General features: G+C 42.7%; 1 protein-coding gene and 1 non-coding gene across 4 annotated transcripts in view; one reads left to right on the top strand and one right to left on the bottom strand.

Moving 5' to 3' along the window:
- Positions 1-21,066, top strand: part of LOC136752757 (calcitonin gene-related peptide type 1 receptor) — a 42,882-nt gene extending 21,816 nt beyond the window's left edge. For 2 of the 3 annotated variants that reach the window (XM_066708336.1, XM_066708335.1), the window contains exons 2-13: positions 6,539-6,636; positions 7,771-7,930; positions 8,871-8,978; positions 10,789-10,901; positions 11,702-11,793; positions 13,725-13,851; positions 14,559-14,712; positions 15,272-15,332; positions 16,209-16,275; positions 16,597-16,815; positions 18,451-18,492; positions 20,253-21,066. In XM_066708336.1, coding sequence (XP_066564433.1) covers positions 6,586-6,636; positions 7,771-7,930; positions 8,871-8,978; positions 10,789-10,901; positions 11,702-11,793; positions 13,725-13,851; positions 14,559-14,712; positions 15,272-15,332; positions 16,209-16,275; positions 16,597-16,815; positions 18,451-18,492; positions 20,253-20,522 — 1,464 coding nt within the window. In that variant the 5' untranslated portion in view covers positions 6,539-6,585 and the 3' untranslated portion in view covers positions 20,523-21,066. Of the gene's footprint in view, positions 1-1,959; positions 2,173-6,538; positions 6,637-7,770; positions 7,931-8,870; positions 8,979-10,788; positions 10,902-11,701; positions 11,794-13,724; positions 13,852-14,558; positions 14,713-15,271; positions 15,333-16,208; positions 16,276-16,596; positions 16,816-18,450; positions 18,493-20,252 lie in introns of those variants that run through there. The other variant, XM_066708337.1, reaches the window with a different exon arrangement.
- A 6,517-nt stretch (positions 21,067-27,583) lies between these two features.
- On the bottom strand, positions 27,584-27,655 carry trnaq-uug (transfer RNA glutamine (anticodon UUG)). The gene has a single exon. It is a non-coding gene; the product is annotated as a tRNA-Gln (tRNA).
- Between the last annotated feature and the right edge of the window lie 272 nt (positions 27,656-27,927).

Genomic DNA, 27,927 nt, shown 5'->3' with positions numbered 1-27,927 from the left:
CCAGTGAACACTAGTGTGATATGGCATTCCATAGGGGTGTCAGTTTCCTCCAGAAGGCAGTCCCGATCTCCTGCCGGATGTTCTACCTTCCCAAGCATAAGTATCCGGTGGACAAGCCCCCCTTTCCAGCATTCCCTGCTTTGTTTCCCTCCTCCACTCCAAACTCCGTACATGCAGAAACCCTTTGAATAAACTGACTTATGTCATTAGTGCTCAATGAGCACATTTAATTCTGACAATGTTATGTGAAGTTGTCTTTTGGTTGTATTTTGGTAGTGGCAAATGTTGCAAAAACACATTGACCCTAAGCACACAGTGCTGTTAATCTTATGCGACTGTGATGCAGTAATGTCTGCACATTTCACAGGTCCATCTCTGGAAATGTAATACATATAAGAATATAAGAACATAAGAAAGTTTACAAACGAGAGGAGGCCATTCGACCCATCGTGCTTATTTAGTGTCCATTAATAACTAAGTGATCCAAGGATCCTATCCAGTATATTTTTAAATGTTCCCAAATTTTCAGCTTCAACCACATCGCTGGGGAGTTTGTTCCAGATTGTGACGACTCTCTGTGTGAAGAAGCGTCTCCTGTTTTCCGTCTTGAATGCCTTAAAGCCCAATTTCCAATTGTCCCCGGGTGCGTGTGTCACTGCTGATCTGGAAAAGCTCCTCTGGTTTGATGTGGTCGATGCCTTTCATGACTTTGAAGACTTGAATCAAGTCCCCACGTAGTCTCCTCTGTTCCAGGGTGAAAAGGTTCAGTTCCTCAGTCTCTCAGTAGGACATTCCCTTCAGACCTGGAATAAGTCTGGTTGCTCTCCTCTGAACTGCCTCTAGAGCAGCGATATCTTTCTTGAAGTGTGGAGCCCAGAACTGTACACAGTATCTAGATGAGCTCTAATTAGTGCATTGTACAGTCTGAACATTACTGGTGCACTTGTATTATTCTGTAAGCATACGGCATATTTTATTTTGTTTTCATTTTTCATTTTATTCTGTGTATTTGGTTGCAAATATACATGTCATGTTTAGAGCTTTATCTTACTATCTTACCAACTTCCCCTGCAGCCTACAAACTTGCTTTCACCACCGTTTCATAATGTTATACATTTTTTTGCCAAGGTTGCAAGAACGTTATTTGTTTAACTAGGTGGGAGGGCTGTGAGTAATGGCAATCAGTTGTCTGATCAGCATGAATAGGGACTATAGTGATCACTACAGGAAAAGAAGCAGATACGCTGACAATTCCACTACAGCGGGCCTCTGTGTGCGTGATTGTGTGAAAGTATGCATGCTATTTTAATCTCTCTTTAATCTAAGTTTGTTACGTGGAAGGGAATTGTGGCTATGAGTCAATTCGGCTCCTTATGCTTGTTTTGACGATTTTCTTAAAATTATATATAACAAAAAGCAAAAAGCAAAATCTTATCTAAAATCATTCTTACATCAGCCATAGAGCTGTATTATGAGTTTTTGTACAGTTTGGGTTCTAATGGCAATGCATGAAATGGAAGCATGTTATATGTGACTGCAGTTGAAGCCTTTCAGCCAGATGCCCTGGAGCTCCACAGTGTACCAGCACATAACAATCCTGCCAGTGTGGTTTAGTAAGGTATAGTTCTATATTAATTATGTATTTGTATAGGTATTTATTAATTTGTTTTATTTTAACTGATTATTTTGTAACTTTGTGATTTAGAATTTTTTTTTCTTCCCAAACTGATGTTCTTAAATACCAGACATAGAAACACATAAGGGTTAAAGTTCAAAACAGAACAATGAACACCTGGCCAATAGGCTGATGGGAACTAAAGTAGAAAACCGGTTATTGCTTCCTGGAACATCTTCATTTACATTTGTGAAATGAAATCAACTTTTTTTTGTTCTTGTGGTTATTGTTTGCCTTTTTCAACCTGGAAGAGATGAGTAGATCATTTAACTTCCCTTTAAAAATCACTCCTGATTTTTAAAACTTCAAATATGCCAAGTGTGTGTGTATGTGTGCGTGTTCCTGTCCCGTCGTCATATTTTGTGATCTCCGGGGAAAGTCACGTCAGAACAGATTTTCAATGGTGATCAAAAACTGGACCCATGAGTCGGGCTTCCAGAAGTTGATCTCTGTGAAAGCCGGAGGAAAAGACGGATTACCTCTTGCTGCAGCTTCTGGTGAGATCCCATCATGCTTTTCCCTTTATCACAAATGCAGACTTAGGGGGCTTTCTGACAGGGGAGTGGATTTGTGTTGGCAGACTGATAACAAGAACACCTGCTGTATGGCAGTCAAAAGCAGACAGTCCGCTGGAAAACTTAATTAGCATTCCCAAAGAGCGTTCGGTTTGTCTTGAGGGTTTCTTACCCAACACTTTTAGGTGGGTTCTTTGCTAAGCTTTCCTAGGCAATTGTAAGCAACACATTTTGTTTGTTTGTTTGTTTGTTTGTCTGACCAATTCCTTTTGGCCCATGTAGACTAACAAATCTGTTGCTAGCTCTCTCTCCTGCCCTCCCTTCACTGTCACTGTGTGTTATCTTTTGTCAGAGTAGGACAACTCGGGGCTTTCTTCTTATGCAAGCGGAATTGCTGTTTTCTTTCAAGAGGATTTACAAGAAAGGCACGCACTTTCATGAATGAACGGTGTCTCAACTGTGCCGCGTGCTGCGCTTGCCATTTTGTTGGGGAAAGTTTGTCCTGGCTTGCATAGTGCAGACGCGGCATTATAAAGCTGGCCTGACGCGATGCTTTGCCCTGAGGGTACGGGAGTACGGCAGTCACCCTCTGACACAGATAGTTAGAAAGGTTATTCACCAAGAATGTGTTGTTGTTGTTGTCAATTATCGTAGCAGGTGCATTGCATTGTTGGAAGAGGTGGGCATATTTCAGGACCTGTTTAATCGGTTGAGGTTACTGATTGCAGTGACTCACACTCACTCTTGTTTACTTTGCATGTCACTTCCAGTTCTGTCTGGTCTGTTACATCCTGGACTCCCCCCCCCCTTATTTACATTTTTAATTGTTTCATATTTCAAGGCTTCTCTGGACTGTGATACTTTGCATTAATATCTATCCATCTGAGCTGTATGCATTGATGACCTATGTGATGGTCTTGACTATAAATACCACGTTTCATGCATGTACAGGCAGGCTATGGACTTAATGTGTTGATTCCAGCATCCTCCCTGTTCTCTCTGGAAGCTTGCAGCAGAAGAGAGCATGAACTCCTAAGACTCTTCCTCTCCATAGCTTTACATTAACACTGCTTCAGAGGACAAAGGAAAGAGGTTTAAAGAGATCTGCAGGTAGTCCATCATAGATTGTAAGAGACATTAAGCTCCTGCAGCTGCAATTGGACTGACGGCTCCTTGTGATTGGCAGTCGCAGCCTAACTGACACACTTAGCATTTACATTTAGGGGAGACAGAGCATTTTCTGAAGGCTCCATTAGGAGTTTTGTGAAGATTAGGTGAAGATTTTGACTGAAAGTGTTAACATCCTTGAAGGTGATGCTCAACTGGGTGAAACACAACAGGAGAGACTCTCTACTACACAGAGGCCCATGGGTGTCCAGGACCATTCAGCCATGTCTTTGAAGTTGATTATTTGAAAAAAATGGCTCGATGAGATTACAGGATTGAGCAAACTAACAAACAATGCACAGAAGTGTCGAACTGGCCTCTAGTTTTATTACGTCCTTATTATGTCCTTGTCCAAACAGTGCTCCCATGGCAAAAGCCATGTGAAGAGACACAGTGGAAGCACAGGGACCCAGATTAACTAAACTGTGTTCAAAACATCACCACCCCTCCTCATCAAATTGAATTTAATTGTCTGCTGCTGATTCAATTGTCTTGTACACCCACGTCATTGTGTCCCACAGCAAACAAACCCTGCCAGAACTGTTGCACTGTTCCTTCTGGTTAGTTGGACTTTCATCTTTTCTTGTGTTTTGTTTTTTTCTCCCTCCTTAATGATGACGCTGGAGAAAGATCAGAGCAGTCAAAGGCCCCAGAGAGAATGTTCATTTCAGAGTCAGAATTCTTTTCCAAAACGAGTTCTTGTTATACAATACAAACTCACTGTCTAGATGGGCATTCTTAATCACTTGAAAGACCTCGCCCCCTGGTTTAACATGCCACTTGGCAAGGCATAAAGGAACGCGCATGCTTTGCCAAAGCTCATTAACCCTGTCTGACGTCCACCGGTGCTATAAACATTTGCAGGCCGTTCCCAGCCTGCTTGGTTTCCTGCAGAGCTCGGGGGCATTTCCCATTGTCACTTGGGGAATTCAGAACATTAAATCAAGGGCATCTGCAATTGAGCTAAAATAGGCTCTATATATAAAGTCCCCTTGTGATATTCTGTTTTCTGCACGCAATAAAGTTTGCGCCACCCTGGCCTGAGTGGAGCAATGCTGTCACTTGAGGTCAGCCGCAGAACGTACAGATCGTTCTGTCTCGGACTCCAGCGTGCCCCATTGTAATGAAGCATCTGTGTGTTTTTGTCTTTTGAACTGCCATCCTCTAATTTATGCACAATGATGACACCCGTGTGGATTCAGTGGTTGATTTTGAAGCTTAGTAGACCACCATGACCCCCGACTTCCCTCTGACTGACTCAAGAGAGATCCACTGAAGACAACCCTGACTATTAAAGAAAACAAACAAACAAATAAATACATCCCTCCTGTTATTGTAAACTTTAAGTTTGTGCTTGAAGCCGCTGTTTAGAGTGTGGCCAAGTCAGCGACCACACTTTCCCATTTGTCACTGCCAAGACAGGGAGGAGCAGGGATGAAAGGCAGGACAGCGCTGGCTCCTGGGGCTGAGGGGGAACGGGGGCCCCCAGTGGTTCACATCTTACATCTTGCATCCATGGGCTGTGATGTCCCTCAAGGGACAACTGTTTTCTGACTTGCTGTTCTTAAATGTCTTAACAAGCCCTATGCGTTCACTAAATGACACAGATCTAATTTTAGGGTGTTGTAATTCTGAAGTTAGGCCCCTCAGACAAATAGGGATTTCCTGAAAAGAACCTCTTAGAAGAGCAACTTAAGTTCAAGGGTAAAACTTTTTTCTGTTTTGCCCCTCTCCCTCCTGCTGGCAGCAGACAATGCATATGATGATGGCCATGTTTTGAGTTTGTCATAAATCAGTCTTGTTTCTTCGCATATGTGTTGCTGAAGATGCCATCATTTCATGGATCCTGAAATTAACAAGATGTATGAAGTGAATCAGGAAATTAATTAAAAGTTCATCTCTACCACTAACCCACTGGCATTTTTATTTTTAATTTAAAAAATATTGTGTTCTTTAATTGGGAAAGTCTGTGCTGTGATACTAGTCTTCCCTGTACATTTCACTCACAGGATTGGGCGGGGTTACCTGTCCACGTCTCTCTCTCTCTCTGTGATGTGGGGACTGGGGCGGGCTGTCTGTGAAGGAAACATCTTTTTGAGTTTCATGTCACTGAATCACTTGCTATTGAGGGGATGGACACACTGGGGCCTGATTGATTTCAGATGGGGAGAGGAAATGAGGGAGTGTTGTCTCATGTTGTTATCTCCAGGGCAAGACTGGTACAAACACACAGGTATTGAGGGGAGAAAACATGCTTTTACAATCCATTGAAAATGGTGAGCGGTCGCGAATTTCTGTCAAACTCATGTTTGTTTTTGTAGTGGTCTGTCCGTCAGCAGATCCTAGCATTGCTGGTTCTCTGTTTCTACACATCGTAAATATAAATGTAGGTTGTGCAGGAGATACAGGTCAAGCTTTCTAGTGCCAGGTGGCCTTCACATCCTCAGTCCAAGGATCGGTCGACCATTGTCGGTCTATCCGATATAGAATGGTCTGCTTGAAGAATTTGCTTTTGGTATAAAGAAAAAAACATATTACATGTTGTTTCACAATCTGTTGCTTGTGTTTTAAAAAAACAATAACTTTGGAACCATTTAACCAAAACCAGGCCTCAGTATGGGAAACACACATGTTCATATTTACAACTGTCGACATTATGAATGGAACAGCTCTCTCAGCGTCCCATACAGTGTATTCTTCTAAGCATAAGTCATCAGAGATGAAAGCAAAGGATCCTTAAATGTTACAGTGTGAGCCTCTGAAACTGTTAAAGTGTGGGTGTGAGAAGTTAACAGTTTTTTGTTTTGTTTTCTGTTTCGGTTGAGAGAAAGAGAAAATCACTGCCCCTATTAGCAGCATTTACTGTAGTGTGGTGTGGTACTGCTGAACTGGAAATCCATGTTGGACGCGTCCCACTGCTCTGATTTCCTATTTGGTTTGCAGCAAACACATCGGATCAAAGGACTCTGCTGGGGTTCAGATCATGATCATACTTGTAGCAGTGGGGGATTCGTCAGTGGGGATTTTGTTTGTTTATTAGTTTTTTTCTCCTTTCTTTCATGGTTTTTATAACTCTGCGTAGCAATTCTGCTCAGTTCCAGCTCCCCCCCTTCATGAATCACCAGGTTGTTATTGGAAGTGTACGGTTGGTAACTTCAATTCTGGTCCCTCTCTGTTTCAGTGTGCTGATGTTCCCCTCTGCCTCTCGGAGCCGGTGTTAATAAAGCCATGGGGAGGGCGCACATCTTCTGGATGCTGCTGTTGCCTTTGGTAACAGAGGTAAGTGAAAAATACAACCATCCTTTCAAATTAATCGCAAATCCAGGAGCTCACAACCCTCACGTTCTTCTCTCAAATCTTTTTTTATTTTATGTTGTTGTTGTTTTTATTATTTATTTTGCCTTTTCCCGCTTGACTGCAAAATAATCTCATCTCTACAAACCACTGGACAGCTCAAGATACTTTCACACACAGCCCTGTATCGGAATGCTTGTATGCAGTGTGTGCAAATATGTGCATGCAAATATGCTGTTGGGTGTTTTATTTTTGAAGGATGCCAACGTGTCAGCTTCAACAATAGCTGGGTTGACTTTTCCACCAATCAGGACTCACTCTTTTTTCAGTCCAGAATGCAACTTCTCTTTAATACGCATCCATGTTCTCCAGTTCTCCTTTCATTCCTTATAATATCCTGATAATTTGTTAATAGCCTTGAGGATTTGGAATGCTTTGCTCAAGTCCTCTTTCCAGTCTGCTCTCTCCATTACCAAAAAGGTTAATTTCCTTAAATTGCGGTTTTAGTAGGCGTCTCGTAGAAAAACACAACAAAATCCTTTTCCGGGACTGCATTTTTGACACTGTAGCTATTATTTCCACCATTGCCAAAGCTCAACAGGAGAATCAGACAACAAAAATATACTTCCTCATTGGGCCAGCTTTCTTACCGACATCTGTGTATTCATTATTATTTTTTGTGTATCTATTTATTTGATTTTGTGAAATCGGTAATACACTGGCAATCACAACATTGAACAGTATTACTCGTATCAGTAGGGAATTTGCCAGAATTAGTTTTACTGTTTATTAATAGTACAGAAGGAAAATATAGTTGTCAGGAAGAAAAAATGGAAGAAAAAAGACAATAGATAAGTTTAAAGTACAGGAGAGGTGACTTAAATAAGATGTTGACATAAAAAGGAAAATAAATAACCTTCTTTGTAATTCTGTTCTGGTGTTGCACACTCTTGTTCTATATTGCTTGTGGGAATGTCTTTTGAGATTAACTGAGTTTTAATAAAACATAAATGTATCGGTTTAGTCTTTTGAATGCTTACCAGCTCCCCTCCCCACCTGATGATTACCTGCCCATTGTGGGTGCCCGTCTGATCAACTCTTCTCCTGATTGTCCTCCAGATTCCTGCAGAAGCCCGGTTGTCATCTGAAGGGCAACTAGAGCAACCGGTACAAACCAACTCCATGGAGCTCGGCATAGGAGTGTCCCGGGAGCAGATCCTGTCGGCGCAGTTCGAGTGCTACATGAAGATCCTGAGTGATCCACCATACCACGGAGAAGGTGAGACTCCACACGGATACAGTGTGCCACATCTACAGCAGGATGGCCTAGCATTATCCTTGCCAAAGCCCACTTCACCTCCTATGCTTCAAGGTCCAGTCACACACAGGTTTTACACTCCCTGTCTATGAAGATCAGTTAATGTAGTCTCTGCCTGAAAAAGTCTGTATCACGGCCCACCATTTGAATAACTCCTGATCTATAATCTGATCTGGGTATCGTGCCACACAGCTGCTCCAGAGCAGAGATAAGGGGTTGGTAAAGGGAAGTCGGACATCTCTGCGGGCAAACCCACTTTGACAGCCCAGTAAATAATTCCCAACACTGACTTATCCAAATGCAGACTTCCTGTCTTTGTTTACTGCTGCTCGATGGAGGAGAATTCTTTTTTAAAACAAAGAAAACTAAATTCAAAAAATATTTAAACCCCACAAAATGTATGCTGAGCCCAGCCTTTCTGCTTTTGTTTGGTTTTTGCAGTAGGTCTGTTTTCTGTGCGTTTCCTCAGCAATGGCAGAGATGGTATCTCGTAACTCAAAGCCCCATGGTGGAAATCAACTTCGAGGGTGCACCGACTTAAAAAAAGTACAGCAGGACTGCGAGGAGGGCAGAGAGCACGTGACAAGATGTTAGGCTTTTGCTCGAGTGCTCATGTGCAGCTTTGGTGCAGTAACTGCAGCACTGGGTGGAGGTGGCAAGGCTTTATGTGTATTGGCAGGGAGATGCGCCAGAGGCCAGTGACCCTTGGTGTGTGAGGCATTGATAAATCCACGTATCAGGATTCAGTGCATAATCATAGGCTACTTCCCCCCCTCAGGTCAGGAGTTCTGATGCTGGTTATGTATCTATGTATTTATTAATTTATTTATTAATTTTAGTTGATACATATAAAGACAAAATTGTGCTGGAATGAGATAGCATTGCTCTCGCTTCCCCGCAGGCCCTTACTGTAACCGCACGTGGGACGGCTGGCTGTGCTGGTCAGACTACCCCCCTGGAACAGCCATGCAGCTCTGTCCCACTTACTTCCAGGACTTTGATCCCTCTGGTGAGTGTCCTCCTCGTCTCTTCCTGTCTCCCTCTGGGGCAGGGAACGAAGCCTAGCCCAGGCATACCCGGGATTACATCCAGCCACCTGATGAGTTCTCCTCCTCCTTTCGTTAATTAGCAGACACTCTTAACCCATTTTCACAAAATATACACATTTCACAAAACATATTAAAACGGAAAAGAGGATATTATATAATAATTAAATAATATTATATAAGTCCTAGTTGAAATCAATTAAAACCTACTAAAGCATAATACTGCACCATACAATGCAGGGCTAATTCGAGGTGTAAGCAGGTATGTTACAGCAGGCTTTATTAGCAGTTTATATTTAAAGCAGTTTAAAGGGCTGCAGTAAGTGCAGTATAACCACCGGCAACAAGAAGGGGAGTCGGTAAGTGCCTTTCTAATCATGTATTTAAACATCTATATTGCTGTACTCTGCTTTTAAAGGCATCACATTTCCTGCCTATTAGTGTATTGAAGCCTTCTAAAGTATAGATTTCCATATTAACAATTTGATACTGGTTAGAATCAGAATACTGGCTTGGCGGGTCCCCAAAAGATCGGAAATGAGATCCCAAGCTTGAGGCAATTCCCATAATTTTCCTGCTCCCTGTGAGTCCAGTTTTCCGATCCTGAATGAGTATTTGGGCTGTCTATTTGAATGTAATAAGTTAAAATTGATTAATAAAAAAACAAAAACATAGGTGTTAAAATGCACGGATGAGTATTTCATTGGTTCAGAATCCTGGACTGGCACAGGAGGTCCCGAGTATAGGATACTGTGTAATAACCAAGCTCAATAAGATTCAAGCTTACACCAGTCAAGAGCTCCCTGAACTCAAATCCCCTATGCTAATGCAGTCTAATAAAACCTCAGCCCAGAGTCACCTGTAGCTCAGATCAGGCTCTGGCAGGACACTTGGGGCCACTGAACACATCAGCGCTTTCCTGAAACATTTACATTGGCAGCCAGTTGTGTTTTTCCTGTTGATCAAAGTGGCCTCCAGTTGACACACAAATCTCTGCCCAGGCTGCCCTTGTCTTTGTCTTATCTGGCTGAGCTGTTCTCCATAATCTGTACTGCTCACGCTACATCTTGCAGAGACCAGGGCTGCCAAACATTATTAGGGATTTGCCATTGAGGGATCGGGTCCATCCCGGTAGGTTGACCAGTTCTATTAATTAATCCAGTTACAGAAAAGTTCTCCGCTATGTTGGAGTTTCAAGGATGGAACAAAGCTCAAGAGAAGGTCAAACTCACAGCCTATGAGAAAGGTTATTGCTGAATGCTTGTATGCAGTGTGTTCAGATTCAGGTTATATTTATGAATTTTAATGGATTTTATTTGTTTCTACTTTTATAAGTCATCCCTGTGTGAATTACGTACATGTCTATGTGTCTGTTAATTCCTGACTTATCAAGACTTACCTAATGCGCCTCTGGTAAGGCATTGTGTGAAGGTGCAATAGAAATATGTACTGGATTGAAGTGTATTTTATGACATAGGCAAGTGTGATATCACACGATAACTGGTGTTCGTGAAAGTGGAAATTAAGTTAATGTGTAGAGACCTGACATTGTGTTGTTTTCAATAGAATTGCATTAAACTGCTCTACAGCCTTTTAGTGTTTCTTAATGCAGAATCTCTCTATATGTGATTATTTTCTATTGTGTTGTGTTGTACTGTATAGTGAGATATTTAATATTCGCTCGGCTCACTGCTTCAATCAAGCCAATGCACTGTGTGACATGCCTGTATAGGTGAAGGTCAGGCTGATAGTTGGTAGTAACTCTCCCTGCAGAGATGGTGACCAAGGTGTGCAACACAGACGGCCAGTGGTTCCGGCACCCTGAGAGCAACCGGACCTGGTCCAACTACACACTGTGCTCTGCCTACACTGGGCAGAATCTCAAGGTGAGACCATCAGAGCCATACTCACCTTTTTATCAAGTTTGACAGGGACAGCATACCATTACTAACTACCGGTGGTATCATGGCGGGGCGATGGTAGGGTGTTGGCACCTGCAGAAGCTTGCTTTGCCCTCCTCCCAAGTTATGAACATACAGGCGTGTCGTATTGTCACCGTGCTGAGAGTAAGAGTAACCCCTGATGGGCATCAACACATGCGGCCTACAATTATTGTGTGGAACACCATCATGAGTTACACTGAGTGTTTGCTAACATATCATAACACACTGCATCTGAATTTCACTGTAAGCATATTTTCACGGGAGGGTTTTAAAGGAAGAGGTAAGAAGACGGCACTAAATCAGTCAGGATCTCTTGACTTAAATGGTATTTTGGTATGAATCAGAGTTTGCTTTGGCCTCGACATCTGGAAAGGGCGTGCACACTTTTTGTTTGCAGGCAACCGCTCTCTAATAAGGCTGCTTAATGTCCTCTGCGATTGTGTTTATTTTCCTTTGTTTTTCGTGTGACTCACAATGCTCTCAGCCACAAATTACCCACATTGGATTTTTGAACCTGTGGGTTGTCCCATATCCTCAAATCAATTACCCCCTGGCTTGTTAAAACAAGGGGCCTCAGCAGGAAAATAATATAAAGTGTGTGTGTTGGGGGGGGTTGGCGGTGGTCTGGGGGGTGGGGGGGTGCCAACAGAACACAACATGGAGACACAAATGCATTCTATGTGGAAGCCTGACCTGGTGCAGGAGACTCATGCTAACAATGCTACATGGCCTTCTTTCCTCAGACAGCATACAGCCACTACTACCTGGCTATAATCGGCCATGGACTGTCAGTGGTGTCTCTACTCATCTCCCTGTGTATCTTCTTCTACTTCAAGTGAGTGCCTTAATTTCTCACACTGTTGCCCCCAGTTTGTATTTTATGTATCTTAGCTAACGTATCTCCATCCATGTCTGTGCAGGGGATAATAAGACAATACTCTTCATAATGAAACTTTTTAATACTTCTCTCCAGGCTAAAATGTTAGGTTTCACATCATCAGTTGGGAAGAATGAGGGGGGAGGTGAATCCTAAGCACCTATTATTAAGTTAAGTCATTGAGAAGTCAAGTAGAAACGAGACCTGGAAGGCCCCGCAGGTCTTATGCTGCAGTGTGACAGCCCCATGCCCGATTAACTGACTTTGAAACTCAAACATGCTCCGTTTGACCCTTTTATGTTTCTACAGACCACAGGCTAATTACCTCTCTGCAAATAGCATATTTAAGCTAGTATGGTTCTTCATAAGAAGACTAGTTGCCCTTTTTGGGGTCCTCTCTAAATGCAGCTATACCCTGTCCCTCAAATTGTGGTCCAGATGGGAGCTAGGGCATTGGATAACATCCCCTTGCCTGTCCTCTTATCTTGTATTCTGTCCTCTTCACTCTTTTTACTTGTCAGCATCAGTGACAGTGTAGCAACTGTCGCAGCCAAGCCGTTTCAATGGAAAGATAGACTTAAATTCTACATTAACCCAGGTATAAGGAGGCTAACTTTTCAGGATAAGTCTTAGTCAGTCTTAATTTCTATGCAGCCGACTAACTTGCTTAAGACTAGTCTAACTGTCAAATTAAGACTAGTCTAATGGATAAGACAAGTCTTTATACAATTTTATGCAACTGGCCCCTGATCCCATATTTATAGCAGTCTGCAGCTTTGCCCATTTCTGTCACCTCTGTATTGTCATCAGAATAGAAAAGCTGTCTGTGGAAATCCTGTTCGATTTCCTCAACATCCACTTGGACACAGTGTGTTCCTACAAATGCAAAGCTCATCTGCTTTTTTTTACTTACTATATACACCGATCAGCCATAACATTATGACCACCTGCCTAATATTGTGTAGGTCCCCCTTTTGCCACCAAAACAGCCCTGACTCGTTGAGGCATGGACTCCACTAGACCTCTGAAGGTGTGCTGTGCTATCTGGCACCAAGACGTTAGCAGCAGATCCTTTAAGTCCTGTAAGTTGCGAGGTGCGGCCTCCATGGATCGGACTTGTTTGGCCAGCACATCCCACAGATGCTTGATTGAATTGAGATCTGGGGAATTTGGAGGCCGAGTCAACACCTTGAACTCGTGATTCATCAGACCAGGCCACCTTCTTCCATTGCTCTGTGGTCCAGTTCTGATGCTCACGTGCCCATTGTAGGCACTTTCGGCAGTGGACAGGGGTCAGCATGGGCACCCTGACTGGTCTGTTGCTACGCAGCCCCATACGCAACAAACTGCGATGCCCTGTGTGTTCTGACACCTTTCTATCAGAACCAGCATTCACTTTTTCAGCAATTTGAGCTACAGTAGCTCGTCTGTTGGATCGGGCCACACGGGCCAGCCTTCGCTTCCCATGTGCATCAATGAGCCTTGTCATCCCATGACCATCATGACCACTTTTGATAGGTACTGACCACTTCAGACCGGGAACACCCCACAAGAGCTGCAGTTTTGGAGATGCTCTGACCCAGTTGTCTAGCCATCACAGTTTGGCCCTTGCCAACGTCGCTCAGATCCTTACGTTTGCCAATTTTTCCTGCTTCTAACAAATCAACTTTGAGGACAAAATGTTCACTTGCTGCCTAATATATCCCACCCACTGACAGGTGCCATGATAACGAGATTATCAGTGTTATTCACTTCACCTGTCAGTGGTCATAATGTTATGGCTGATCGGTGTATATTACTTCTCAGAAATTTTTTATCACAAATGGTGAATGTTTTACTTTTGACCTTTGACTGTTTTCTTCCATTTGTTGTTATTACTTTCTTTGCAGAAGTTTGAGCTGCCAGAGGATCTCTCTCCACAAGAACCTCTTCCTTTCCTTCATTCTCAACTCCATCCTCACTGTCATCTCTCTCTCCACCATGGCCAAAAACAACAACCAGGAACTCAGTAATCCGGTGAGATCCTCTGGATCGGCAGCTCCAGCGTGGCTATAAAAATCACGTAACAGACATCAGCCAATCACAGGGCAGCATTTCCAAACATTCCTATACCTCTAATCATGTGTATAAATATCATCCTGCGTGAAGAATTATCAGGATTTCAAAATTCTTCAGTTACCTGCGAAGTTTTAAGATACTTAATACAAGTGGTGCACATTTCACAGGATGTCCTTTTTAGTTTTCTTACATTTAACCAGCATGAAAACAAAACAGATTGGTTTGTCAGTTGCAGCAGATCCTGTGCCAATAAATTTTTAGATGGAAAGGGGGTTGATTGTTAAATTTAACAACAATACATGTTTTTATTTCTGCATCTAATCCTTATGTGTGATATATAACAAGTTAATAGATCGTGGGAAGTGGTGTCTCTTAATTTCTCAGTTTGTGCAACCAAAACATGTCATATGCAATATGAGGCACTCTTTACAAGACCTATTAAAGTATAGAATGTATCTATAGTGGGGGGCAGTGTCGTGCCTGAATTTCACTGTTCTGTTCATAAATGGACAGACATAGATGCAGACAGCCCTTGTTTATAGTAACAACACTATAGTCTTTATCAAACCTGCCCTACCAATAGCTGATCTATTACTATTTATACTAAAACACTTATTTAATTTTAATTCCTGCCTGATTCTCTATGGCTGTGTGTGCACCGTCAGGTCAGCTGCAAGCTGCTGCAGTTCCTCAACCTTTACACCAACAGCTGCAATTACTTCTGGATGCTGTGTGAAGGGATCTACCTGCACACCCTCATCATTGTGGCCGTGTTCGTGGAGGAGCAGAAGCTGTGTTGGTACTACATCCTGGGCTGGGGTGAGTGGCACGGGGGCTCTTTGCCAGCCTTGCCCCCTCAGGTTTTTCACCCCACCCAAGCTCTTGAGCAGCTGACTTCAACTTTTTGGCTCATTTATTATTATTATTACTACATTTCTTAGCAGGCAACCTTATCCAGTGTGACTTACAATTGTTACAATATATCACAGTATTCTTTTTTTTTTTTTACATTTCATTCATTTATACAGCTGGGCATTTACTGGAGCAATCTAGGTAAAGTACCTTGCTCAAGGGTACGATAGCATTGTCCCACACTTGGGATTGAACCTACAGCACTCTGCTTCAGAGTCCAGAGCCTTAACTACAGCTACACACGTCTGTCCTAATTTAGACTAATTTCCCTCGGTTTTGTGTTTTCTTTTAAATGCCTTTCTGCTCGCCTTACTGAAGCATTTGATTGATCCTAGTATGCTTTTCTCGGGTGTTTCTCACAAGAGCTTAGAGAATCAATCGCCCACAAAATGGGCTTGGTACTGTATTTTGCTGCTTGTCCCAGTGCTGTGTGAGCATTGTGTAACAGGAGGTGGTCTGTTTTCAGGCTTCCCACTGATTCCTGCCACCATCCATGCTGTGGCCAGACTACTTTTCTACAACGACAAGTAAGAACCCCCCACCACCAACCCCTGTATAGCCCCAACAGTGAACCCATTCCATTAAAATGAAACGCCATTGACGCATGAATAATGTGTACAACACCAATCACATGACAGAGCAAACACTAACACGGCATTATTTGGAAGCTCCACCTTGGACTCTAAACTGGGCCTGTCCTAGATACACCTGAAGGGAGTTGATGTACATTGCACAGGCACACAAGTCTTTAGACTACATCTTAGTTACTAATAAGAACAGTGTAATTATACATTATTAGCGTGTACTTCATGTGTAAAAAGTGGGCCATGCCTGGCAGGGGCGTAGGTTTTGTTTCTGAACTGGGGGTGTGTCCCCTACGCCTATGCAGCTGGGCATACAATATTGGGGGGGGGAAATGTAAGATTCTCTCAACATTGGAGGGGACATGTCCCTCCCGTCCCCCCCTAAACCTATGCCTATGATTCCCGGTATAGCTCCAAAGGCATCCTTACCAGACAAATATGTACTTGCAAATACCATTCATATTTTTTACTCATGGAGTACATGTTAAAAATGTGTAATTACACTGTTCTTATGAGTAACTAAGATAGAGTACCTCTATGTTAATACAATGTAACTAGGGAGACCTGTTGTAAAGTGATACCATTAATTGTATTTAATCATGTATTTGTGTCTGATGCAGTCTCCAAGGCAGTCCCTTTCAACATTTTAATAACATTACCAGCTTACAGGAAACTGAGCAATGTTACATTGTGTAGAGTGGTGTACAAAAATGAAGACTGCAGCATAATGCAATATGTTTATACTGTGAAACAAAGATAATTGAATAAAATCGATGTGTGAAAGCCTCTGTGCTGAGTGTCTCTCTGCTTTGCCTGCAGGTGTTGGATCAGTTCAGACACCCACCTCCTGTACATTATCCATGGTCCCATTCACGCTGCTCTGCTGGTGAGTCATTTCACCACTATTACTGGTGTTGTTGCCACAAAATAATAATATATTTCTTTTAAACTATGGTAAAACCATGGTAAAAACCTTGTAGAAAATGTGGCAATCCTGTGGTAAATTTACCAAGGTAATCTTGCATTAAGGGTACCAGAGTTACTCCACTCCATTACAGTCTATCCGTTTTGAGGCGCTCCATCTCAAGCAGAAAAACTCATTTGCACCCTCCTCCCACCTCTCTCTCATCCCCCCGCTCTCCCTGACTCCCTGCCTCCCTCTTTTTCTCCCCCTCTCCCTCTCTCTCTCTCTCTCTCTCCTCTCCAGGTGAACTTGTTCTTCCTGTTGAACATCGTCCGTGTCTTGATCACCAAGCTGAAGGTGACTCACAGCGCAGAGTCCAACACCTACATGAAGGCCGTGCGTGCCACTCTCATCCTGGTTCCTCTGCTGGGCATCCAGTTCGTGCTGGTGCCCTGGAGCCCCCAGGGCCGGATGGCACGCAATGTGTATGACTACATCATGCATATCTTCACCCACTACCAGGTACACAAACCCCCACAGGTTTGCTTGATGACTCTCTTTTATGGCTTCAAAACCATTACCTGATTATTATTTATATATTTGAGTAATCTAATTAATTGCCATCTCTGTATTAGCAGAAGATTTGGATGTTTAGACCAAATTTACTACAGAAAAAAATATGGAATATCCAAAATCTGAAAATTAGACATGGCTAAGTTTGAATTCAGCATATGGATGAAGGTAGGAATGGACATTTAGGTTTGTATTTTAAATTAGTTAAATTGCATTTAAGTGGAGTTAAGTGTCGCAGTTGGTCCAGGCTAGGGTTAGGGTTAGGGTTGGAGTCCCCAGTAAACAGGCTTTCAAGAGGGTCAAGGCTACTTTTCTACTGGCTTAACTGAATCAGTTGTAGGATTGTGTGGGTGTAGCTTGAAACATTGTTTTAACCACATTTGAATATGGCATACAGATGCAGATAGAAATGGTCTTACAATAACATTTGGTTTGTTTTTCTGAGCATTATTTTGAGAATTAAAACCAAATGTTCTAAAATTAAGTATGGGCTACCTTTTATTCCAGGGTGCGATTAGGTTACCTAGATTAGGTCTCTAATAAACCTCAGCTTCCAATATATATAGTATACACCGATCAGCCTTAACATTATGACCACTGACAGGTGAAGTGAATAACACTGATAATCTCATTATCATGGCACCTGTCAGTGGGTGGGATATATTAGGCAGCAAGTGAACATTTTGTCCTCAAAGTTGATGTGTTAGAAGCAGGAAAAATGGGCAAGAGTAAGGATCTGAGCGACGTTGACAAGGGCCAAATTGTGATGGCTAGACGACTGGGTCAGAGCATCTCCAAAACTGCAGCTCTTGTGGGGTGTTCCCGGTCTGCAGTGGTCAGTACCTATCAAAAGTGGTCCAAGGAAGGAAAAGCGGTGAACCGGCGACAGGGTCATGGCTAGCCCGTGTGGTCCGATCCAACAGACGAGCTACTGTAGCTCAAATTGCTGAAAAAGTTAATGCTGATTCTGATAGAAAAGTGTCAGAACACACAGGGCATCGCAGTTTGTTGCGTATGGGGCTGCGTAGCCGCAGACCAGTCAGGGTGCCCATGCTGACCCCTGTCCACTGCCGAAAGTGCCTACAATGGGCACGTGAGCATCAGAACTGGACCACAGAGCAATGGAAGAAGGTGGCCTGGTCTGATGAATCACGAGTTCAAGGTGTTGACTTGGCCTCCTAATTCCCCAGATCTCAATCTAATTCAGCATCTGTGGGATGTGCTGGCCAAACAAGTCCGATCCATGGAGGCCCCACCTTACAGGACTTAAAGGATCTGCTGCTAACGTCTTGGTGCCAGATACCACAGGACACCTTCAGAGGTCTAGTGGAGTCCATGCCTTGATGGGTCAGGGCTGTTTTGGTGGCAAAAGGGGGACCTACACAATATTAGGCAGGTGGTCATAATGTTATGGCTGATCGGTGTATATATATATATATATATATATATATATATATATATATATATATATATTCAGTATATTTCTAAATATACTTTAAAAGTATATTTAGAAATTACTATACAGTTTCTGATGTGATTCACGCCGATTCACACAAACCTGATTGTTTCATCTCGACTTCCTAGGGTCTTCTGGTTGCAACCATATTCTGTTTCTGCAATGGAGAGGTAAGGATCACTAAATACTACTTAATACACCTGTGACTATACCACACTACAATTCTGTACTCAGTGGCAGGCTATTTTTTATTTATTATTGGTCAGATTTATCTTTGTTTTTCTAACAAATATAACCACTATCAAGCAGGTTGTACATTTAATCCAGCCCCTAGTGTATTTTAATTTGGCTGTTTATGAATTAAACTTAAAGTTTGTTGTTGTTGCTGTTGTTTGATGGTGGTTAATACTGTTTTTTGTTGCTTATTTTAAATCAACCATAGTGTTTTTCATATTTATACCCACCAACTGGAATGCCTGTTCCCACAGTTCTGCCCACAGATACAGCACTCTTACCAGCACTGTGCCTAAAATATATTTCTGATTATTTATACTGGGAGAGATAAGCACGGTACAGAGAGAGATGTTCAGTTTAAGGCTGAAAATCTATAAATATGAGTGTATAAACAATACCCACTATGCGGTTGAAAACGATTCTGGAAAAAAAAATCAGCTAATCAGTCCTGTCTTCACCATTTAAGCTGATATGATTAATGACATACCTTGCCATTTGTGTCAGTGTTAAAGCTATTGCCTTCTGCTCCTCCTTCTCATCTGAAAATAGATTTTGCTTATTCAATCAAACAAGTTCCAGCATGTTAGTGTATTTTCATTCCCTTCTTTTCATTTTACTCTTTAATGGAATTAAGTCCTGACTTAGGATCCAGGTAAGGCACCAAACTATTACATGAGCTGATTGGTATGCAGTTAAATTGGCTTTGTAGTATGTATGAGTACATTTTTATACCTGAAATCATTGCTTTTTATTTGCATGAAACCTATGGAATTATCTTATGACTACCCTATACATCCACTGAAACTCAGAGCCCAGTTGTTGATTGGTTGGAAAATAAGGATAATTATAATTCTATATTAAAATATTTATAATTTGGCAAGGGATTTTACGATGTGTCGTAATCGTAATAATATGCATGTATCATTCAAAGTCATTAAGGCGCCTGGTTATCAATGTCTGAACGCTGGCCGTCTCCAGCTGGGGATGAGATAATGAACGGAGACAGGCATAATCGTTTTTACATGTGTGTGACAGTCGATTGTCTCGGTCTGACCTTCTCTAGTGGAACGGCTGCCAGAACAGGGCGCAGAGAGATCCAGTCGGAATTGGTCATTCAACTGTGTGACGGGCAGGAAGCTTACCCGTCTCTGGTGACACCCCAGCTGTGTCTGCTTCATGGCTGTGGACAAATCTGTTCAATGCAGCCCAGTGGCTCTTGCAGCCTGCCGGTCTTGTGATACGTTCTCTGCCAGCTGATCTGCAACTCCAGCTGCCCTCTCTCACGTGCCCATCTAATGCACACAGACGAGGGCTGTACAGGGCTTTATACTGTAGGAGGAGCAGCCTTGATAAGAATGCATTGCTCCGCAGGGAATAGTGGGATTAGTGGGCCGGTTTGTGATTGCAGTTTTTCTACACAGAAGGCATTCCTGTGGCCCACTGGTGTTGTAGAGCCCCAAACTCTAGGTGTGTCCCCAGGCAGTAGCTACACAGTCGTTTGGGCGGTACAGGAGATGAGGTGGAGGAGGTATTTTAGCATGACACCTGGGTCAGTGTACGGTGCTTCTTCGGTGTGACCTCCAGAGCACTGTGTGACATGAATTCGTTCCCCCTCCACCTCGGTTGCGCTGATTCAAGGAGGAAAGTGCAACTGGCAAAACTCTTCCTTAATGCTGCTGTACCCTCTTCCCCCCAGGTGCAAGCCACGCTAAGGAGGCACTGGATGCAGTACAGGGTGCAGAGTACTGGCCGACTGAAAGGGGGCGACTCGCACTCCAACTACCACACCGACTCCTCCATCACCGAGATGACCAGGGTCTCCCACAGCCAGGTCACCACAGACCCCCTGGAAAAAACACAGCCGAAGAACGGGACCCACAACACTACCAATGGCCAGAGCAACGGCAAGCACTGCTCTGTAGTGCAGAGGCCTTTGCTGAAGAAGCCAGAGACCACCGTCATCTGAAAAAACACATGGGGACTGGGGACACGCACACTCCAAAAACAATTAAAATAAAGAAAAAGAGATCAATGACAGCATGCATATTATCTGCACACAGACTGACACGGACACGTACACACGGATTTCGCATGCACGTTTGCACACACGCACACACAACCACGCACGCACTCTCCCACTGATTTGCCTCTCAACTCTTCAGCACTATAAGCCTTCCAGCTGCAAAGCAACAGACGAGAAACACACCTGCCTGTCTGTCAATCTGTCTGTCCGTGTCTGTGTCTGTGTGCGGGTCACACTGTGCTTACCACTACAACAGACTGGAGATCTTAAACTCACAGACTTTTTCCTGGATACCTTTGCTGTTACACAGTTGTCATTTTATGTGCCAAACAAATATGTGCTTAAATATGAATATACACTCACCTAAAGGATTATTAGGAACACCTGTTCAATTTCTCATTAATGCAATTATCTAACCAACCAATCACATGGCAGTTGCTTCAATGCATTTAGGGGTGTGGTCCTGGTCAAGACAATCTCCTGAACTCCAAACTGAATGTCTGAATGGGAAAGAAAGGTGATTTAAGCAATTTTGAGCGTGGCATGGTTGTTGGTGCCAGACGGGCCGGTCTGAGTATTTCACAATCTGCTCAGTTACTGGGATTTTCACGCACAACCATTTCTAGGGTTTACAAAGAATGGTGTGAAAAGGGAAAAACATCCAGTATGCGGCAGTCCTGTGGGCGAAAATGCCTTGTTGATGCTAGAGGTCAGAGGAGAATGGGCCGACTGATTCAAGCTGATAGAAGAGCAACTTTGACTGAAATAACCACTCGTTACAACCGAGGTATGCAGCAAAGCATTTGTGAAGCCACAACACGTACAACCTTGAGGCGGATGGGCTACAACAGCAGAAGACCCCACCGGGTACCACTCATCTCCACTACAAATAGGAAAAAGAGGCTACAATTTGCACAAGCTCACCAAAATTGGACCGTTGAAGATTGGAAAAATGTTGCCTGGTCTGATGAGTCTCGATTTCTGTTGAGACATTCAGATGGTAGAGTCAGAATTTTGCGTAAACAGAATGAGAACATGGATCCATCATGCCTTGTTACCACTGTGCAGGCTGGTGGTGGTGGTGGTGTAATGGTGTGGGGGATGTTTTCTTGGCACACTTTAGGCCTCTTAGTGCCAATTGGGCATCGTTTAAATGCCACGGCCTACCTGAGCATTGTTTCTGACCATGTCCATCCCTTTATGACCACCATGTACCCATCCTCTGATGGCTACTTCCAGCAGTATAATGCACCATGTCACAAAGGTCGAATCATTTCAAATTGGTTTCTTGAACATGACAATGAGTTCCCTGTACTAAACTGGCCCCCACAGTCACCAGATCTCAACCCAATAGAGCATCTTTGGGATGTGGTGGAACGGGAGCTTCGTGCCCTGGATGTGCATCCCACAAATCTCCATCAACTGCAAGATGCTATCCTATCAATATGGGCCAACATTTCTAAAGAATGCTTTCAGCACCTTGTTGAATCAATGCCACGTAGAATTAAGGCAGTTCTGAAGGCGAAAGGGGGTCAAACACAGTATTAGTATGGTGTTCCTAATAATCCTTTAGGTGAGTGTATATTGTATATCATCCATCCTATTTGAAAGGTTTTTCCCTTTCAGACAACTTGTGCTTTTTCTAAGCTTGTGAGTACATCAAACTCTGATAACAGAGACACTATGAGGCTGTAAATCTTCAGTGAAGCTCAGCGGACCACACTTGTGAACACTACCTTCCTCTTTCCCAGTGTACACCAGCTGGATTGAAGAGTGACCCATACAGGGACAAAACAGCCAGTGACTAGTATCTGCATTTCGGTGTGGAAGAAGCCTTTATAAAGATTCAAAGTGACTAAATGCATCAGGAACTTAAAAGCAGTGTTTTTTGTAAAGAAATTATAGCTGTGTCTCACTGTAGTTCTTTCTGTTTTGATAGCTGTGTATTTGTAAATCTGCACTTCCATTTTTTTGTGTGACACCAATGCAATCGAGCCTTCTTGTGAATGTTTGTCTTTTTGCACTGAAAAGAAGAGTTCTTGATGTTAAGCAGAGTGACTAATGAGTATAGCGTCTCTCCCTTCGCAGCAATATTTTGTATTATTATCATTGTTATTTATCGCAGGTCTAGTCAACAAACCTGGTGGCGACAGCTTTGTAAATCCGTGTCCTATTTCCCGTTTGGCACAGATCCCTCAGCCTGTATCAGAGCTGCAGTGTCCCTCTCAGAGTGCCTAACCAGAGGAACGGCTCCCCCTGTAGGTGAAGTAGAGCAGTGACTGATCAGGGTATGGCAAGTAATTGACTCCCCCATAGAATGCACCGTTCTGAAATTTTCTAGCATTGTTGTATTCAGACTTTTCAGAAGTTTTTTGTATTTTGATGGCTGTAAATGCCAAAATGTTGGTTTATCTCACCCTCCCTTAAGGTGTGTGTTTTATATTTTTTGGGAGAGTACAGGAAGGTCCCAGTTAACGTGGAGGATGTGTTCTGTGATTCTGCTTATACCCATGGCGTTTTTCTCCACAGACGCATAGATGTAGGTTTAGGGGGGGATGGAGGGGACGCATCCCCCCAATATTGACAGTGTCTCCCCCAATTCTAAAAAAAACCTATGCCCCTGCACAGATGTAATGTTATAAATGAGTTACATTCCTGAAGAGCACAGAGAAAGCCTGCTTCTCCATAGGCCTGTCACAGACGTCTTTCCCAATTGCAGCAAAAACGTTGGCGTGCTGGGTTTGTCGGAGCGTGTGCGTGCCTTGCGTAACGTGTTCCATCATTTGTTGAACACGTTGCCACATAACTCACATATGCCTGTGCTGTGAAAAAGCGGACCTTCCTTTAAAGGTTAGTTAAGTTGGGTCATCTCTGGGGCCTAGAACCTTTTCTAGTGCAGAAATAGAACCGGCAAATACAATTACCCTACCAAGCCTGGTAGCACAATGGAAGAATCAGTGGCATTATGGGGGGCACTGGGATTACCCAGGACACCCACAAGCCTGTTTCTGTGTTTCTAGTTTTGCAGGGCAGAAACTGGACATGCGGGAAACACCCCTTTCAGGCAGAAACTGGGTTTAAAACCAAAAAAAAAGCAGACACAATCGATGCTTGGTCATCAATGTGAAGGAGTTATCTGGGGCATTACTTTCTGGGGCAGTGCTCTCGTTGTTATGATTGGTCAGCTTTGCCACAGCCAGGCAGAGAGCGGCAGGAAAAGAGAATTCCCGTCTCAGACATTCCACTTCAATTGCCAGCAGAACAGTGGGCACCAAAGTATTAATTTATATATTTTTCAGGACATTATTATTATCAATATTATGATGGAAATCTGTTGTACTATAGTGACAACTACCAATTACTTGTATAATTAAAAAAAGACATACCTTAAAAGTAAAACGATCAAGTTCTGTTTATTTTTAATTGTTTTTATTTGTTTGTTTGATTGTGTATATTTTTTTATGACTTTCGTTTCCTTTGCTGGGGGTGTTTATTTAGTTGTGCACAAGAGAGGGATTGGGTTTAAAAGCAACACATTCTCTCAGTTTGTGCCAACATTTTTTTGATTGGGAATAGATGGAGTTCTTAAACTAGATCATTATCAGCAGTTGAAGCTGAGCTGGTGATACCTAGGCTGGCACATTCCTCTTGAATAATGGAGTTGGGGAATGTAGTGGGGACATTCATTCATACATACAAACTATTTCTATATCCCACAAAATGTCAGATCCTCAGACACACTATGTCACCAAAGTCTCTTCTTGGTATTCTCAAGCACAGCCTCTTAACTGTCCTTTTACTGTGAGGGTGGGGGAATGCCACCATGTATTTTGTAACAGCCCTGGCATTGCAGGTGTGTGTCTGTGCTAAAAGGGAACACATTTTGACCCAGATTACAGGAAAAAAAGAAAACTTTTCAAAATCTTATCGGCTAAACACCACACATTTCGCTTCAGCTGCCCTCAGAAAAGCCTGCGTGCGCTCTATGAAGATTATGCACGCTTGAATGGCCTAAGCAAGGAACATCATTCTCCTACCCACAGCTCTTTTCACCATCCCATTATGCTCCATTCAGATAGACACTGTTTTTAATTTGACTAACGGGATCCTCGCACACAACGCTGACGGGTATTTGAGGCAGTGGCTGAGTTTCCCTGCTTGGTGCACAGAGATTTAATCAGGCTCATGAAATCTCTCATCCCTGTGTTAATAAAGCAATGTCCATGTGGTCTCTGGTGCCCAAGACAAGTGGGTCTTGGCTGGTCTCATCTGGTCACGATTCTCTCATCCAACTCCCCCTCCCCCAAGCCAGGCAGCATGTCAGGAGAACCAATGGAGACCTACTGGGGAAGATTGACAGTTTCTACTGCAGCCGCTTTGCCCACATACAAACCTCCTGAAGCTGTTGACAGAGTAAACAAAAATCAAATCTTGGTCAGAACCCATGCAACAGATTGATACGGAAAGACAGGACCCTCACAGAAAAGGCTGAGCTGTGGACTTTCCCATCACTGGCTGAACACACAGGTCACCCTGGCCACCCCCTGGGGCTGGGAATTCCTCCCAATAGCATGCAGATGTGTAGACTGTTCTGGGAGACACTCGACAGTCAGGGCACATCTGGAAGCCATTGATGACACTCTCTCTCCCCTGGCCATGTTCACACCTCTAGTAGAGGACCCAGCAACAGAGGCTGGCATTCTTCTCCTCCTTCACCTCTTCCTCCCTCTCTGTTTACATAGAGAGGGGAGGAAGCACTGTGATGTTAACACATGTCTACAGTGGCTCTCAAAAGTATTCACCCCCCTTGGACTTTTCCACATTTCATTGTGTTACAACATGGAATCAGAATGCATTTAATTTAATCAAGAGTTTTTGCAACTGATCAACACAGAAATTGTCCATAACGTCAAAGTGAAAAATATAATCTACAAATTGTTCTAAATGAATTACACATACAAAACAGAGAATAATGGAATGCATAAGTAATCACCCCCTTTGCTCTGACAAACCTGATTGAGCTGTGGTGAAACCAATTGTCTTGTAATTAGTTTAATGGAGTCCAGCTCTGCAATTAAAGTGTGTCACATGATTTCAGGTTAAATACACCTGTCTCTGGGAGGTCCCACAGTTGGTTACAATTTCTAACAAAAACTACATCATGAAGATGAAGGAACATTCAATGAAAATCCGGACTAAGGTTCAAAAGCACCATTCAGGGGTAGTATATAAGAACATTTCTATGGCATTGAATATCTCCCGGAGCACAGTAAAGTACTTTAAGAAATGGAGAGAATATGGCATAACTGTGAATCTGCCTAGATTGGGCCGTCCTCAAAAACTGAGTATCTGGGTGAGAGGGGCACTAGGCAGGGAGGACACCAAGAGGCCTATGGCAACTCTAAAGGAGTTACAGTCTTCCACCCATGTTCCAGCAGGACAATGACCCCAAACATACAGCCAAAGCCACACTGGAGTGGCTTAAAAACAAAAATGTCAGTGTCCTGGAGTGGCCAGTCAAAGCCCGGACCTCAGTCCAATTGAGAATATTATTATTATTATTATTATTATTATTATTATTATTATTATTATTATTATTATTATTTTCTGTTTTGTATCTGTAATTAATTTAGAACACTTTAACATTATAGACATTTTCTGTGTTGATCAGTGGTCAAAACTCCTGATTAAATCCATTCTGATTTCATGTTGTAACACAATGAAATGTGGAAAAGTCCACGGGGGTGAGTACTTTTGAGAGCCGCTGTATTTTCCAGTAATTTGCATCCCATTGTTACCTAAGTACTTATTTCTGCACTTTTATGTGCTGCGGGAACTACTTCTGTAATATCTGTAATCTTGCCAGCTCTGACTCCCCAGCACACAAGGGAGTTGCAACCTTTACCACACGCCAGTGACTGCATATCCCCAGTTTCCTGTCCCAGTCTGGCTCTGGCACACTGACATTGTTCCCTCTCTCTGGGGGTGGATCTGGAGGTGGTGGGTGTGTGTGTGTGTGTGTGATGGGGGTGAAGGGGGTGATGTTCAGAGTCAGGCCAGCAGGGTGTATTTTCACAGTATCCATATATGACACTTAATAGACATCAGTAACTGCACATGGCTGCTTAAAACAGTCTCTTCCTGCGCTGTGTTTTAAGGTCCAGTTCGTCATTGTGGGTCTCAGAGGGTTTGCATGCAGAAGAAAGAACAGTTTGTTCAGCTGCTGTGATCACCATGTTACTGAAGTTGTAGTTGAGGCAGGGAGTTGCAGAAACACTGGTTATATTGAATGGAGGTATTGAACAGCATGAGAAATGCAAACTGGGAAGGGCCCTTTATTGGGAACAATGCTTATTTAAAACAAATAATAATAACAATGAATTACTCTTTGCTTGGCGCCACTCCTGTGGTAAATTACCAATTATTCATACAGGGGCAAGAGAAAAGATGTACAAATGTGATACAGGAGTCCTTCATCACTAGCAGCTCCAGCACAACAGGGCAAGCCGGCCAGCTCTGCGGAATGCAGTTCTTCTCTTGAGTCCACCGCCCCCTGTCTGTCACGGTGAGAATTACAATTAGAAACCACAGTAGATAGGAACATACTTTTACTTTTATATTCGTTGTTCATTCACGTTGCATATTCCTACAATTATATCGTTAAGGCATCGTTTGATGTAAAAAGTAAGTTAGAAAATATTGACAAATATTAAAAAATGTAAAATGATTAAAGAAAAACATTATTTCTTTTCAAAATTGACTTTCTATAAAAATACTATCTACATTATTATTATTATTATTTGACTGACGCCATGAACCAAGGGTGTTATACAATGAAATATATAATAATTGAAAAAATAAAGATTCGTATTTTACATTGTATATTATATTATTGTATATTATTTAAATGCACTCCTGTTTCAATCGTTTTTCATACGTTATTTGCTTTTTGAGTTGTTTTTTGTTATAATACAAAATAACTCATCTGGCTCTTCAAAAGGATGAGGTCCCACCGAGATTTGAACTCGGATCGCTGGATTCAAAGTCCAGAGTGCTAACCATTACACCATGGGACCAGGTACGGGCTTTCGCTGTAAAGTACCAAGAAAATGCAAACTAGACGACTTTTGGATTTTAATATTATAAATGAAAGATCATAATATTTATAAAATGTGCACAAGCGTATGCATGAAGCCGCGGTTACACAGCAGGACACTGCAACTAAAAACTGTTACACGTTAGCTTTCAATAAAGACAAATGTGAGGTGATAGTAGAGCATTTCTTAATGTCCACCGCTGCCTATAGAACGCCATTGAGCTCATATTAAAGTGTGTGTTTTAGGATGTA

This window comes from Amia ocellicauda, chromosome 7 (genome assembly GCF_036373705.1).
Source record: "Amia ocellicauda isolate fAmiCal2 chromosome 7, fAmiCal2.hap1, whole genome shotgun sequence".
In the NCBI taxonomy this organism is placed as follows: Eukaryota; Metazoa; Chordata; class Actinopteri; order Amiiformes; family Amiidae; genus Amia; species Amia ocellicauda.
Note: the sequence above shows the minus strand (reverse complement) of the source record. Positions and strands in the feature narration are given on the sequence as shown.